Here is a 17,250-nt window from a genome sequence, read left to right on the forward strand (position 1 = left end):
TCTCAAACAAATTAGAAAAATATGGGATCATGGGTTCCTAAACTGGGGGGGCATGAAGAAATTCCAGGGGGGCGGGCGTAAGGTGACCCATTCCCCCACACCCCCGCCTGTCAATCTCCCTCCCTAAGTTTTGATGCTATTTTTGTTTTTCGGTATGGGGAGGGCATGAGGATTTCTCAAAAATAAAAAAGGGGGCGTGATACATGAACTTAATATAACCTAATATAATGTAAGGGTACGTCTAGACTTGCTTTCACTTTCAAAAGAAGATATGCAAATTCAACGGTAATTTGCATATCTTCTTCCGATCACTTTTTTGAAAGAGTTTTTTTCAAAAAAGCAAGCAATTTAGACGCGATTCTTTAAAAAAAAAAAAAACTTTTTTCCAAAGAACCTTCTTCCTCAAAAATTGAGGTTTACAGGTTCTTTTGAAAAAAGGGTGTGTTTTTTTTGAAAGAACAGCATCTAAACTGCTTGCTTTTTCGAAAAAAACTCTTTTGAAAAAGTGATCAGAACAAGATATGCAAATTACCACCAAATTTGCATATCTTCTTTTGAAAGTGAAAGCAAGTCTAGACGACTGGAAAAGCATACTCAGGAGTAGTTATCAACGGCTCACAATCAAGCTGGAAAGGCATGTCTTATGGGGCCCCACAGGTATCTGTTACAGGTCCACTTCCACTCAATAATGTCACAAATTATTAGGATGACATAAAGAGTATACTTTGAAGGTTTGCAGATGATGCCAGGGTAGGAGGCATACAAGTGCTTTGGAGGATGGCATGGGAATGCAAAGTGATCTTGACAAACTTGAGAAATGATCTGATGTAGATGGGATGAAATTCAATGAGGAAAATGCAAAGTACTACAGGTTGAACCTCCATGGTCTGGCATCCTTGGGACCTGACTGGTTCTGAACAAGGGAATTTTCTCAACCAGGGAAGGTTCTCTGTCATCCGCCTCCAAGACAACTGCAGGCTCTGTTTCTAGACCCAGCCAGCCTCCATTGCCCTCAGCCAGCTGTGCTGCTGGCCCTGACTAGACCTCTCATTGCTGGGACTCCCAGCTATGATGCTCCCTGAGTGCCTGCCACACTCCTGGCTGTACTGCCAGTGGTTCATACAAAGAATCTACCCCACCTCCACCACCCTTCAGGGTGTCCCTTATTTACCCTTTCTAATGGGGCACCTAGTGCTGGCCGTGGTAACAGTTATGCTCCCCAGGTGGGCGGGGCTCAAACCCACAACCCTGGGGTCCCCACACCAATGCCCTAGCCCCTAGACCACTCAAGAACCCACCCAGCAGTAATATTATACCATTAGAACCCTAAGTTCCCCCTAAGTAGCTGAGCTCCTGAGCCCCTCCCATGGGACTCCTAGCTGCACCACTGGTGGACCCCTTGCTGTGGGGCTACTTATGCCTTCAGAGCCCCCTGCTGCAAGGCTCCCAGACACATCATGGGATTCCCCGGGCCGCCTGAGCCCTCTGGCGCTGTACTCCCAGAGTTGCCTGAGTCCTCTGCCCACCACTGGCCTCCCTGCCCTGGGCCTCTCTGGTCCAGGTACATCTATGGTCCTACTGGACCAGGCATGTTGCTGGATCAGAGTCCCAGTTTAGAGAGGTACAACCTGTACACCTAGGAAGGACTAATCAATTGCGCAAAACCAAAATGGGAAATGATTGCTTAGAAAGGAGTACTGTAGAAAACGATCTGTGAATCACCAACTAAATGTGAGAATGTAAAACTGCAATTAAAAAACACAAACATTATTCTGGGGTGTATTATTGCTTGCTATAAGCAAAATAAGAAGTAATTCTGTCACAGTACTTGGCACGGATAAGACCTCAACTGAAGTATTATATCCAGTTCTGGGCACCATGCTTCAAGATAGATACGGAAAAATTAGAAAAAGCCCAGAGGAAAACCACAAAAATAATTAAAAGTCTAAAAAACATGGCTTTGAAGAAAAGATTGAAAAAAAATTGGATTTTGTTTAGTATGGAGAAAAGAAGACTAAACAAGAACATGATAACCATTTTCAACTACTATAAAAGATTACTATACAGAGGAGGGTCCTCCTTATTCACTAAGGACAGGACACAAAGTAAAGAGTTTTATTTCAGAAAGAAAGATGTAGGTTACACATTAGAAACAATTGCCTTACTGTAAGGATAGCTAAATTCTGGAAAAAGTTACATAGGAGGTTGTGGAATCACCATCACTGGGGTATTTAAGAACAAGTTAAACAAAAACTTGTCCAGATCAACCTCTTCTCAACTTTTTTGTGGACTTAAAAATAAGGAGAGCCCCCTTTCCTAAGATTTAAGTACTTTGAAACACACTATTTAAAATATCCTTAAGTAAATTATGACTACTGGTCCACCAGCATTAATAAACTAATATTTCAAACCTATGTAAACATATTGGGTAATTTCAGTTCCTATATTTTTTGTTAGCAGAGACATTTCTTACTAAAAACATAGGCTGTGTCAAGAAGTAATTATGTCACAGTACTCAGCACTGATAAGACCTCAGCTGAAGTATTATATCTCTAACCCTAACCCTCTTCATTTGTTTCTATGTAAAAATAAAGTTTGATCTTGCACACAAATATTTTTGCTTACCTTCACTTATGAACCACTCTACACCCTCAAACTTGTTCCCAACTTCTAGGATGAGAAACATTGGTCTAAATATTACTTAGTCCTGCCTGAGTGCAGGATATTGGACTAGATGACCTAGCAAGGTCACTTTCGTTCCTACCTTTCTCTTCCTCTGACTTTCCTTACTCCTTGTACAATAAGGGTTATAGGAGTTGGAGTAAGAAGTCCTCCAGCTTGTCAGTATTTCAACATTATTTTGAAATAACTGCCTGCTGTGTAGACACAGTTATTTCAAAGACATACCCTGGGAATATAAAGAAATGACTAAGGCATTGGACTTGATCCTAAAGGACCCTGATTCAGCTCCTGGCTCAGCCGCAGACTTTCAGTATGAACCTGTGCAAGTCATTTATTCTGCACTGTGCCTTAGTACCTGTGAAATAGGGAAGTACTTCCTACTCACTGGGACATTGTTAATATACAATTCATGTATGACTGAAGCATTTAAAGACTATGGTGATTAGGAACATACGTAACCAGATCAATAGGGAATTGCATAATCCTAATTTTATTCTATTTATTGTCTCTGAATATAGCATAATCTGTACATTGCATGTATTTTATGTAAGGCTGAACAAGACATTTAACAAGCAATGTAAAAGTAAATAAAGAGACCATATTCTCAGTCATATGCAAACAGTTTCTTGAATGGTGGTTAGGTTAATTGCATATTTGATATTTCTTGTTTTCATACATGTTACATATATTTCATAAGGTTAGAAAAAGTGAAGTTATAAAAATTACTTTTCAATTTCCATTCCATATAAGTGAAATGTATTCAGATTTTTTAATACAAAATACAGATTTTAGACAAAGAATGCTATTTCTAACTTTCTAATATATTCTTAAGGACTACATTTCAAAATGAAATTGTCTGGATGATTAATTTGCAGTAAACGTGATGCACCAAACTGGTCTCTAATTTTAGAGAAGAGTTAAGTTTCCTCTTATTATAATGAAGGAATAATAGAAACATTTATGATAATGAGGTTTTTATAATTAAATAAATCAAATTTTCAGATAAGATAACCTGAAATGAAAGTTATATAGGATGCATCTATGTACTATACTACTATCTAAAATGACTATTTTGTGAAGTTAGTTTAGATTTGTGCTGCTGATTAACAGAAAAATATTTCTTTAAAATGTGGTTTACCAAGTGCCAGATTGTTTCTGTGTAAGAGAACCCTCCACATGCAGCTCTCCCATATTCTCTAGAGAAGAGACTCAGTACTTAGGGTTACCAAATGATTTCAAAAAAATACCGGACACACTTGATCTCAGATCGGGATGGGGGTGGGGAGAGACGGGACCGGCCGGGAGGGGAGCGGGGCTGGCTACAAGAGGGTCAGGGGGAGCAGGGCTGGGTAGGGGGGAACCAGCTGGCAGGGAGCGGGGCTGGTCAGGAGTGTGGCTGGCTGGGAGGGGTCAGGGCGATCGGGGAAGGCTGGGGAAGACTGGGGGGGGGGGCTGGCGGGAAGCAGGGCTGGCCGGTATGGGGTTGGGGATAGTGGGGCTGGCCAGGAGGAGGTCGGAGGGGAGTGGTGGGAGGGGGGGAACTGGCCAGCAGGGAGTGGGGCTGGCCCGGGTGCATGCAGATCCCAGGGCATTGCCCATCCCACACACAGTCCCGGAGGGGTGCACAGGCGAGTCCGGCCCCGGGGATTCCATCCTGGCCTGGCCCCGCCTCCCTCCTCTCTACTGTATAGTTGCATATTGCCTGGCTAGTAGACACGCTCACACTGTGTGAGCATGTCTACCAGCCAGGCAGTACGCAACTATATACTGATACTCACGATAATAATAAAACTTAATTAGAAAATACCAGACATTTATATGTCCGGTATTTTCTCAATTTGTTTCCGGGACAGAAAGCTCAAATACCAGATTGTCCAGTTCAAAACCGAACACCTGGCAACCCGATCAATACTACCTCACACCTAGTGACACTCCATCCAGGGCCTTCTCTGGGGAAAGTAAAAAAAGGATAAATCTGAGGGCATGATCCCAGATTATAAAATCTCTCTCAGAGCATTTCCTGGGGAATCCTCATGTGCTACTATGGGAAAAGGGAAGAGTACTTACACATGTAGCTGCAAAGGAACCATGCTGCCAGGAAATGAGGAGGAGGTTTCCAAGGATTGGAAATAGTGCCGAGACACGCTGATAGCCCATGCCCCCTTCTGATCCACAGATATCTACCAGGCTTGTGGTTGAGCCCCACAGTGTTTATCATGTGGAAAACCCCATCCCATGATGCTGTGTGGAAATCTTACCAGAGGGTTCCATGCACAGACTCCTCCTAAAGCTTTTATATAGGGGAATTATTTGGCTCCAAATAATTAGATTATAATCTCAGTAAACTGTTCTTAAAGAACATTACATTACAAAACTCTATTCAAGATTGTCAGGGGAATATTAAGTGGTCTACAGCACACAGCATAGGAAACAAATTTCTTTTTGAATGACTGCATTAAGAACTAAATAGTTCTATGAAGTATCCTAAATTCATGAAGTTATCTAAATATAAATATGTTTATTAAATAATTTCATATTATAGTCCAAACAATAGTGAAAGATCTGAAATCCATGCTAGATTCTACATTTTAAAGATTGTAGATTCCATGTCCCTTCTTGGAAGTTTAAGTGGAGGAATTTTTGGTAAAATCTCTCTAGCATAAAGGGTTTTATGAAGTCCAACTTCTCGAAGAGCTAGCTCAACACGAACTCTAGGATCAGAAATGATCTGTTAAAAATAAAATATCATAATGGTGAACACAACCAAAATATCAGTAGTAATATTTTCTCAAAAATATAGTATATATTTGGTGTGTCTGTATATTACATAAAAACCTATGTTAAAAGAACATCACAGTGGAAAATCAAGGACTCAAAAGTTAGGAAATGACAAAACTATTTTATCATTCAATCTTATTTCATTCCATTTGTATGAACAATCTTTAACTTCATGAGGATACATTTTTCCATAGGACCCCTGCTTCATGAGTTACTCAATATTGGTTTTTATTCTCTACATTTGAAGTGTGACAGCAGGATTTATTTAATGCACATCATATGAACCCTGCACTGCAGACAGATATACTAATTTCTTTCTGGGCATTTCTATGGTGTTCTCATCTTAGTTATAAGTGTTTCACAAATATTAATTAACCTTCACAACTCCTTTGTGAGAACAGGTAGTAGTATTATCCCCAAATTCTACAACAAATGAGGCAAGAGTTCTATAGACAATAGCCTCCTTCACTTCACAACCCTGATTTATTCTCTGTGCACCACAGATTGTGAGCCCTGAATGAGGCCAGGATCCTATGGAAACTTTGAGTGATCATGTAATTAAAAACTGTATCATAATGCATACGCAAAAGGAAACCCTCAGTTCTGGCATTTCGTAATTTGTCAGTGTTTGACTTTGTAACCAAAACTTATTTCAAAATATTTTACTATAACTGCTTAATTAAAAAACAAAACAGAGATTCTATCACATGGAATCATTTAACTCCCAGCTTGGGCCATTAGCAGGATTCAGATGAGATAATAAAATCCAGAGGACAGACATCCTCTTGAACTAATGCGGTAGAAGGTAGCAGTAGGAGCCTGTTCACCTATGGAGACAGGTCTTGAGGGAAGGAAGAGATACTCAATTAGATAGTGGGTTTCAAAGCTTTTTGTTGACAGCAAAGGAATGTGGATATGAAGGGCACCTGGGCTAAATTCCAGGTGCCAATCCATACCCACCAGCTTCTACTCCCTCCCTGCTCCTTATGCATTCGTATCCCCTGGCTCTTGCAACCCTCCCATATTTCTTCATATCCCAGAAGAGATATTCCGAAAACACTTCTTCCAAAAAAGAGCGTCCACACTGCCAAAGCATATCGAAAAAGTGATCTACTTTTTCGAAAGATAGCATCCATTTAGTGTGGACACTATCTCATATTTAAGATGTGTTTACTATGGACAAAGTGGCCACCAGGGCACCTGTGCTTTTTCCTCTTTCCTCTTCTTTTGAAAGAACTCTCTCTTCCCTGTCCACACATGCTTTTTTCCAAAAGAGTTCTTTCGGAAAAAGGCTTCTTCCTTGTAGAAAGAGATTTACCAATGTTAGAAAAACCCCTCTGTTCTTTAGATTTTTTTTCTAAAGAACACAATTGCAGTGTGGATGTAAGTCAAGTTTTTCGGAAAAACAGTCGTTTTTCCAAAAAAAAACCTCTACAGTCTAGACATAGCCAGAATGTCCTCAGCAATCTGGTACAAACTGAGAGAAAGAGTATCATTATTTCACTTTAATATTTTCCCTTTACACTGGACACCTGTATTCCTCTTCTATACATCCTATGGCAACTGATTCTTCATTTACTATTACAGGCAGTCCCCGGGTTACGTACAAGATAGGGACTGTAGGTTTGTTCTTAAGTTGAATTTGTATGTAAGTCGGAACTGGTACATATTGTAGGGGAAACTCTAGCCAAATATTTCTCCAGAGCTCAGTTTTATTCTCCCACACCTCACTTCCCTCAGTCCTTTATTCTCAAGCTGTGGTGTCTGCTGAGACAAGCCGCTCCGCGTCTCCCTGGTCTACTGGGGGAAGCAACTAGTGCGGGGTTGCCTCACCCCGTTTGTAAGTAGGGATCCGATGTAAGTCGGATCCATGTAACCTGGGGACTGCCTGTACTTCACAGCAAGCCAGATAATGATTTTTAGCTTATGAAGAGTTTGTATGGTAGAGGACCCATCCCAGACAATTAATTAATTTGCCATTTCATTGAAAAACATCTACTACATAAAATTTTATATCTACCAACTAAACACTGACTCTCTCTTGGTGTAATTTTCAATAAGGGCAGAAGTTTGCCTTAAGCATTTAACAGAATAATATTCAGAGCAAGGCTAAGCAGAACAGCAACCCCTTAGACTTTAGAGAAATGCATGATACATGACAAAGGGTGTACTTTTTAAGCATTTAACAAAATAACATTCAGAGCAAGGCTAAGCAGAACAGCAACCCCTTAGACTTTAGAGAAATGCATGATACATGATAAAGGGTGTACTTTTAATTTTAAAAATATTGACTAGCTATCTCAAATACATTTCTCTATAGTGTTTTTGGTTTCACACATGACAATAACTTTCTATTATTACTCTTCTGTGAATGGAATTCATTTGCACACAAACTATACAAGATAGGCAATTACCTGTTGTTCACTGTATGTATTCAATGTAAACAGTGGTCTATGAAGAACAAATTCTTCTTCACTTCCAATGCCTACTTTAGCTTTAGATGCCACTGTATCAGCCATCATTCTAGCTGGATCAATTTCTGCAACAATAGCAACCTAAATAACATTACATGAAAATATTAATTAGTGAAACAGTTGATATTGACTGGAATGAAGTTGGAGTGAAGTGGACTGGAGTTGAGAAATGTGCCTTATAATAATTATCATCTTTATATTTTTTGTGAACTACTCTGAAAAGGAAAGTAACCTTTGTGGCCCTAAATGACTGGCCTCTAGGCTATAAAAATGATGTGTGATGTCATCTGTTATCAGCACCTTCCACTGAAAACCAGTTTACCTGGTTAACTGATTAATCAGGATTTTACATTCCTACTCTCAGAACAGGCAACAGGTAATATTTCAAATCAAAAGAGCAATCCTGCAGAAAGATATGTGTAGATATTCAGAAACAGTAGCTTTGCTTTACATCCTCAGTGGGAACAGTACTGGCTGAAGCTTTGGGTAATGATTAAGATGATTCATTGAAACACCACAGAAATTCAAATGAGATATATAAGTCAGACAGCCGTCTGCCACGAGTCCTGAATATGGTGCGATCAGTCTTGTAAGTATTAAGTTCAAGTCAAAAGATGGAACAGCTTTTTAGACTGACAGAAATATACAAGGAATATCCCTTCAAGAACCATCATAAAATGACTTCAGGCAGAACACAACAGAAGAATCTTGTTGAGCAAAAATAGCTGCTAAGGGATAATGGCATATAGATCCCCTGACTTTTCTGAAATGAATTGACTAGTTCTAAATGTCAACACAGGCACTCACAAAAGAAATAACCTATTGACTATAGCTTATGCAGAGATCATTATCCACTTCAACGAACAGCCATCTCCCATAGATTCCTTCTCACATTGAAGTAGTTTTTCTGCACTTCTTTATAGCACTGAACATCTGTTCTCAGCAATGTAACACAATCCAGGCCACTATGTGATGTAACTAAAGATCTGGGCAACAAATCAATCTTGTTTTTAGGACAGTCTCCTCAGATCAAAACTGCTTCTCCATAGAGACCTCTCTTTGGACCCATGATAGTTCTTCAGGCATGTGGAAGACAGTGCCACCATATGGTGTTGTGAAGACTCATTGAGGGCAGTCAAGAGAAGAGCTGGCATCCCAATAATACTTTAATATTTATTCTAAATAAAATACAAGTAAAATTAAAAAGTGCCCATTCACAAAATATGCATGTTCTACCAATTGTTTAAAATGACAAAAAATAAATAGCAGCACAAACATGCACATGCATCCATACCTCAGTCACCTAACATCATAGAGTCAAATGGTAGGGAAAACAAATGGACCATGCAGCATGCCCGGAAAATCAGCAAATCTATGCTGTTTCAAATAAGGGATGAAAGAGCATAGTAGAGCTCTAAGGCCTGTTCGCAGGGCCGGCTCTAGGTACCACAAGTCAGGCAGGCGCTTGGGGTGGCACTTTGCCAGGGGCAGCATTTCAGGTAAGCAGCTGGCTCTGCCCCCAGCAACGCCTCGCCCCGCCCCACCAATTTTAAAGGGCCGTGGCCCGGGAAACACTGAGGCTGCGCAGCTAGCTGGCACCAATGCACACCCAGAGACTGCTGGTTGGCCCTGGCACCATGTGCACCTGGCTCCGGAGCCTGCTGGCTGGCCCTGTCTCCTGAGTCCTGCTCCTTCCCGGCAACCGCCACTTCTTCCAAGAGCCTCTCCACTCCAAGTGGAGGCTCCGCTCTGCCAGACCCGCAGCCTGGACCCAGCCATCAGTCACCCCTCCGCCTACATCATTTGGAAATCCCAGGTAGGACGCCCCCTTCCCGCCTAGGGTTGCCAGGTGTCCAGTATTTAGGGTTGCCAGGTGTCCAGTATTCACCCAGACAGTCCAGTATTTTCACCTCCTGTCTGGAAAAAAATTCAGAGAATACTGGACACCTGAGATGTCTGGTATTTTCTGATTTTTTCCCCGGCCAGGAGGCGAAAATGCCGGGCACCTGACAACCCTACAAACACTCAGCACCCGGCCTCCCCCCACCCCCAAATGCCTCCCCACCCCCCAACACCCCCAGTCCCCTAACCCCAGCCCCCATGCTTACCTGGTTTCGCAAGGCTCCTGACACAAAATGGCTGCTGGCCAGAAGACTCAGGGGAAGCAATGCTTCCCCTGGGTCTTAGTGCTCAACTTCTCCCCTTTTCCTATCCCTGCACTCACTCTTAAAGGGGATATGATGTTTTATTTTAATTTTTTTTTGGCTTAAGTCTTGGAGCCTTTTTTTTCCCCACTCAACAACTTTGTTCTCTCCCCTCCCCTTTTTTTTCCCCTTCAACAGAATTTTTTCCTGGTGGGTTTTTTTTGGGGGGGTGGGGGGCAGCCAGGACAAAAATGTTTTGCTTGGGGCAGCAAAAAACCTAGAGCTGGCCCTGCCCATATGGAGGAGGTCCTGACAAGTCTATTGGGGGAGACCTAGCATCAGCCTGCTGATGACAACTGTGGGAGAGTATCAAACCAGGAAAGTGAGAGTCTCCCAAGTAAGCATGTCCTAGACCATTTAGGGCATTTTAAAACCTAAACCTTAAAAGTTGTCTGTAAGCTCAAAGGTAACCTCCCGTTGTTTCAGGGTCTATTAATTATGGCTTGATTTCCAGAAGATGCCTGGTCACTGCTAAGTCTTTGTAAGCTCCAGGAATTTCATCTGTTTCAGGTTTCTATTGATGATAATGCCCTCCACATCACTGGAGACTTGGGGGCCTTCTTCCAGCAAGGAGGTCATAGGTCATCAAGGTTTCTTTGGAACCAACAGAATTTTCAAAGCATTCAGCTGTCAGGACTGTTGTTGGTTGTGAGGTCCCCTCAATTCATTTTTCCTCAGCATAGTCATAGTTGGTAAGCAGGCTATCACATAGATAGCACATGACATCTGTGCTTCAGAATTTTCATTGGCTATCTTTGACCTTACAGACACATTTTAATGTTTAGGTTTTGGCTCGGGCACTGCCGTAGGCTCCCTGTCTCTCAGTGCAGAGCATGCACTAGGTTTGGGTTTATATTTATAGGGAATTCCGCTATGGTCATTCTGGCTTGCATTACAAACCATAGACTACGTTGGGGAAGCTGCTGTAACACTAAGGCTAAGTTACACTGGGCACTATTTTGGAAAGAAGTTCACAATTGGAAAGAAACAAGGTGTGGTTTAAATAACCTTTTCTGTGTTCCCCACCCACAGTCTGGTTGCACATTTTGTGCTGCACCTTCAGGAGAATCTCAAATACTGGATTTCCCTTTTATTGCTTCACAATAAAAAACAACTCAGGTAAATTAATTTAAAACAATTGAGTATAACATAAATTTTTCAAAGATGTATGTTCAAAGGTTAGGAAAATAAAAATAAAAAAATATCACAGTTAGGGTTGCCAGATGGTTTAATCAAAAATACTGAACACCCTCCGCCCCACACCCCCCCCAAAAAAACATTGGGGAATAAATTCTGTTAAGAAAAAAAGGGGCAGACCAAAGTTGTTGAGCAAAAACAAAAACAAAAAAAGGACCCCGAGAGTTGTTAAGCAAACAAACAAACAAACAAACAAAAACAGCGTGGACCCTTTAAGAAATGCATTTGAGACTTTTTGGCCCTAACAGGCTTGCATCTTGCATCCCTGGGCCGGGCCGAACAGCTCCCCTGCGGAACCTGGTAAGCACCCAGGATTTTCGCCTGCTGTCTGGGAAAAAAAAAAAATCTGAAAATACCGGACATTTCAGGTGTCCGGTATTTTCTGAATTTTTTTCCCCAGGCAGGAAGCAAAAATACCGCACTGTCCGGTTCAATACCGGACACCTGGCAACCCTAGTCATAGTAAATTTAACCTGGCAACTTTGCATAAGTGTTGTCTGGAATACAGTGTTTTCATGAAGTGCACAAATTTCATAGAGTTAAATTCAGCCCTGTGAGGTGAGCCAACCCAGGGCCTATGAACCACTTTCTCTCACTTTCAGGGATTCAGTGGTTCATTATAAGCCTTGTGTTAGTCCCCTACACTGGATTGAAATTAAAAGGAACAGCAACAGAAAAAAAAGAGAGAAAAGGATCCCAATTTCAGAGAAATTAATGAATATTTACTTCCAAATGTCAACAGATTCCATTGTGTCATTTCGTATGTTAATTCTCATGTTGCCTAAAGAATAAAACACAAAGGCTATGTCTAGAGGACATCCCACTTTCGAAAGAGGGATGTAAATTAGACATATCGAAAAAACAAATGAAGCCAGGATTTGAATTTTCTGTGCTTCATTTGCATAATAATGTCACGGCTTTTTTTGAAAAATGCTATTTCAAAAGTGAAACCACAGTCTAGATGTGGTTCTTTCAAAAAGAATAATCTTTTTCGAAAAATCCTGTACCCCTCAGAAAATGAGGTTTACAGATCTTTCGAAAAAGGCTTTTCTTTTACAAAGGACCATGTCTAGACTGTGGTTTCACTTTCAAAATAGCATTTCTCAAAAAAAGTTGTGACGTGATTATGCAAATGAAGCATGGGAAATTCAAATCCCGGCTTCATTTGCAATGTTGATATGTTTAATTTACATCCCTCTTTCAAAAGAGGGATGTAGTCTAGACATAGCCAAAGGGTATTATTATGTGGCAGAAGTAATGTTACTGTGAAAACCTCAACCTTTTCATTCCTGCATTGCTGACTGACTGTTTTTGTAATATATTACATTCATTTAATTTTAGTATAGCATATGTATGTAGCTTAATTGTATATGAAAATATTATGTACTGGAAACAAAATCACCTGTTGTCTGAGGGCTTCAAGACGTCTCTCTCTTTCTTCTTCCTCATGGGCTTCTTGAAGGGCCAGTTCTTTTCTCTCCATCAGGCGTTTTTCCAACAGTTCTTGTCTAAACTTAACCCTGTACAATAGAGCATATATCAATGATAAAACATTATATCAAACTGTAGTTTCAATGTTTCTGTTTGAAAACCAGAGCGAAATTCTTTATATCTGTCTCAATAATAGCATAAGTTTCCTCACCTGAAACTCTTATACTAACTTATTTACCTGTTTTATTCAGAGTTTGAAAAAAATCATAATTATCCATGAATTAGTTAACTAATTATTGGAACACATTTATGGAGCCCAATTTTTCTCCAATATTTTCTAATATTTATTATTATTTTTCTTCCATTTTCTTCACCGATAGCCTTAAAAGAAATAAGCTTTGACATCCATAGATGCCAGCAAAACAGGACTCTCCCTATCCTTCCAATCAATAAACATCCATTATGTCCTCTAATTTGCTACTTACAGAAGTAAACAAAACTACTACATTGTATTGCATTAAAACAGCAGAAACCCACTTTTTCTTTCTGCATAAGGTAGCCTCTACCCTCCCCTACATTCATGGGACAAACAGATAGGATATGCAGAAGGAAGCACTGCTTGAAGTGAAAAAAAATTGGGGGAAGATTTGTATGAAAGCAAATGTTCAAAAAGCTAATGATTCAAAGATTATGCTACTATTCTTAGAAAAGAAAAACTTTATCAAACTCAGAGGAGAGCATAACTTGTAGTGTAACTTGAAAGGATTGTGAACACGCAGCCAGTTAACTAGGCAGTTACAAACGGTTCAAGAAAACGGTACAATATTACTCAACGATGCACAAGATACCCTCTATATTTGTTCTTATTCCTGTATTTTAAATAGGTTTAAACTCACAGGTTTTGGCAACATTTGTGTGTCAGGGTGAAAGCCTAATCTGCTTCTTGCATGAAGTGAGATGACAAGAAAATTTCTTATTAAAAATTAAGAAATTTAGTTTTTTATTAAAAATGGCAAATAATAAAATGAGTATTTTACTAATATATGCTGCTTTAACTCTTCACATTACTAAATTGTTCTTAAAATAGTCCAGTGCAATTAAAAATTAACTGGAAGTTACTATGTCCTAAAAACCCAAAAACTTGACATGTATCAAGACCTGCTTTTTAAGTGACTTGCCCTTACTGCAGTCATTTACATATGTATAAAAATAATGTGAAACACTATCACATCAGAATGGTAGATTCTTACATGAATTTTGCATTCACTTTCCCCAGGTGTAAATTACTGTGTAATGCAGGGGTGTCCAAACTTTTTTCAAAGAGGGCCAGATTTGATGAAGTGAACATGCGTGAGGGCCGACCATTTTGCCTGACATTCTTTGAACCATTAAAATTAAATGCAAATTAACTATTTTATGCAAAGTTTATTGCAAACGGCATACTTTTCATTTCGTCACATGGATGACAAATCTAAACAGGTGTTAAATCACTCTGCCTTTCATATCTGAAGGCCAGATGAAAAAAAAAATCCAGGAAGCTGAAATATATGTCAGGAACATTGTAAAATACATTACATATTATTGGTAATAAAGGTTGTCTGTCAACTTTTAAGTTCAAAAAATATGAACAGGAACATAACACCAAGTATACATGTTGTGTCCAAATATATTTATAACTGATTTAGACCAACTGACATTAACTGAGATTTTACCATGTATTCATCTCAATACATATGGATTCGTTGGGGGCCATAAAAGATAGATATTGCCAAATTACCTGTGGGGCCATATTAAACTGGAACACGGGCCGCAATTGGCCCGCGGGCCGGACTTTGGACATGCCTGGTGTAATGTATAAAGCAGTAGAGAATCGAGCCCAAGGTTTCTGACCAAGCAAGTGCTGAAAGTGTTGAGGAAGTGGCACTTTTAGCTCATGAGAAGAGAGAGGAAAGAAGATCATCATGTTATTCATGGCATCCTGTCAGGAGTTGCATTCACAAATACCCTTCTTTAGTTCCTTGGTCAGAGGATAAGAGTGGAGATATGAAAACTACATACACAAAAGGGAAGAGTTAATAATTTGTAAATATATTCTCAGTTGCAAACAGTATCTCAAGTTTAAAAAAGCTTAATAAATATTTTATCTATCTATTTTAGAGTGTCTGTCTGAGAGTCCATCTGTTAGTCTATTTGTTCAAGAACTCCTCCTAAACCATAAGAGCTTGCTTCAGGGAGTAGCCGAGTTCGTCTGTACAGGATAAACTTAAAAAACAAGAAATGGTCTGGTAGCACTTTATTGATTAACAAAACATGTAGATGGTATTATGAGCTTTCGTGGGCAGAGCCCACTTCTTCAGATGACTGTAGTTTGGACAACCAAATTTGGAATGCAGCTTCCTCTTACCCTAATTTAAACAAAGATCAGTGTTTGGTTCTGCCTGGAAAATGGGAAGTGCCAGGAATTAGACTGTTTTCGATAGCATGGAAAGGGTGTTTTCGATAGCATGGAAAGGGAGGGGCAGAGAGGAGGGATGTGATACTGATAGTAGCCACTAGATCAGGTTGGAGGGGGCTGCTGGAGGGGGAGACATCCCACAGAGCGTGGTACCCTTAGAGAGCCTGCAGGGAGTGCAGCTGGAAGGGGGCAGCCCACATAGCCTGGCCCCTCCCCCAGACAGACTGCAGGCCATGAGGGAGGGGCTGCTGGAATCTGGGGAGCAGCCCCCAGAACCTGCCCCCACACAGACTGCAAGCCTCATGGGGGCCACTGGAGGCCAGAGTCAGACCCCAGAACATAGGCCCCCGCCAGGCAGTCTGCAAGCTGCAGGGAGGAGCCCCTGAAAACTGGGGGCAGCCCATGGATGTTGACCAGCTCTCCAGATCACTCCCCCAAACAGGGCTGCAGAATGAAGGGGGCCACAGAAAGCCTGGAGTAGCCTCCAAAGCACCGTTCCTCGCTAGACCAGCTGCAGGGCGGGGGACGCAGTTGTCCTAATCAAGGCCCCCTTTGGAGCAGCTGCAGGCCGGGGGCCAGAAGCAGGCCTGGGGCTGCCCCCTCAACAGGCTACAGGTTGGGGGGGGAGCAGCTGCAGGCTGGGGCCAGCCTGAAGAGCCCCAAGCCCCTCCCAACAAGCGTGCAGACCTGGATCCTCCCTCTCCTCCTGGAAGAAGCCACCCTCAGATGAGTGCAGTCCCAGACCCTTGGAAGGAGCGGCTGGCCAGGGAGCACTTCTATGGTTTCTTGGGAGCAGCTGCTGCCAGAGAAGCATCATTCTTGCCACCATGTATGGCCCCGGTAAGCCCGCTCCTCACCTTCCTACCTCCTGCCCTGAATCCTTCACCTCCCACCTGCCTTGATTTCTGCACCCCCCCCTTCCTTCCCCAGGCTCCCTCTACCTCCTTTGCCCTTCCCTGAGGCCACTGTCCCCTCTCTCGAGCCGCCCCATACCGCCCAACCCTCTGCCCTAAGCCACCCAATCACTGAAATAAAGCATGTACATTTTTCATTTATTTTCCAAAAAACAAAAAAAAATTACTTCAGTTAAAGACCTGAGCAATGCTGGGCACATCTGCTAATAGTTTATATTTTAAATGTTTCACTTCTGCTATAACTTCACCGTATCCACAGTATCTTCTGTGATAATTCTGATTTACTTACTATATTATATTTAGTAACACTAACTACTGTTATTTCAAAGTAAACTTTAATTTTACAGGAAAACATTTTAATTATAATATTTTAATACTGAATTTTGACTTTAAATATCCCAGTAAATAACAATTTTAATAAGCAACAAGGTGACAAATTAATGTAGCTAATTAGTTTCAGCAGAGCTACCTTTTGAAGTATTGTGGGTATATACTTATGCAATTTCTGGTAAGCATAATTTCATTAAAATTCTGCTTTCAAACACTGTCTCAAAATTATTCAAGAGAAAAATACTAACATGCTTATTATAAAAGTTTTAACAGAACTCTTAAAATGTTCGTATTTCAAGTTTTTTTCCACAGACTATAATCAGTTATTGTTTGTTACTGTGATTAGAATAAATAGGTTGTTTGTGCTATGGGAACATGTAATGTTTATATGGTTGTTAGACAAAAGGACAGAAGCCCAGAAAATGGTTCCATATATGACACTGATGACCTTGCCAAGTCACTGGATGCCTGGGGCCTAAAAGATGTTACGTGTTAGGCGAAGTTTTCCAGAAGAAGCCTCTTGCTGGCATCTACAAAATGGTTGGGCCAAATACTTAACTGGTGTAAACTGTCAACTGAAGCAAGAAGAAAGAATTATGACAATTTTCATGAGCTGAGGATACGGCCCTGTGTGCACACAGGGAAATTGATACAGTATTTGCACATACCAGTACCCATTTGCACGTTCAAAAGGCCAAATGGCAATACCCTTGTTGATATTGAATAACTCATTATATCACAAGTGGTTCCTATTGGTTTCAATAGAACTACCTATTGAGAACAAT

General features: G+C 40.8%; 1 protein-coding gene across 4 annotated transcripts in view; it reads right to left on the minus strand.

Moving 5' to 3' along the window:
• Positions 1 to 565: 565 nt before the first annotated feature.
• CCDC148 (coiled-coil domain containing 148) overlaps positions 566 to 17,250 on the minus strand; it is a 137,502-nt gene continuing 120,817 nt past the window's right edge. For 3 of the 4 annotated variants that reach the window (XM_025186537.2, XM_075933433.1, XM_075933434.1), the window contains 3 exons: positions 12,738 to 12,855; positions 7,875 to 8,015; positions 566 to 5,410 (listed from right to left, as the gene is read on the minus strand). In XM_025186537.2, coding sequence (XP_025042322.2) covers positions 5,264 to 5,410; positions 7,875 to 8,015; positions 12,738 to 12,855 — 406 coding nt within the window. In that variant the 3' untranslated portion in view covers positions 566 to 5,263. The remainder of the gene's footprint in view (positions 5,411 to 7,874; positions 8,016 to 12,737; positions 12,856 to 17,250) is intronic. The other variant, XM_006126840.4, reaches the window with a different exon arrangement.

Source organism: Pelodiscus sinensis, chromosome 7 (genome assembly GCF_049634645.1).
Source record: "Pelodiscus sinensis isolate JC-2024 chromosome 7, ASM4963464v1, whole genome shotgun sequence".
In the NCBI taxonomy this organism is placed as follows: Eukaryota; Metazoa; Chordata; order Testudines; family Trionychidae; genus Pelodiscus; species Pelodiscus sinensis.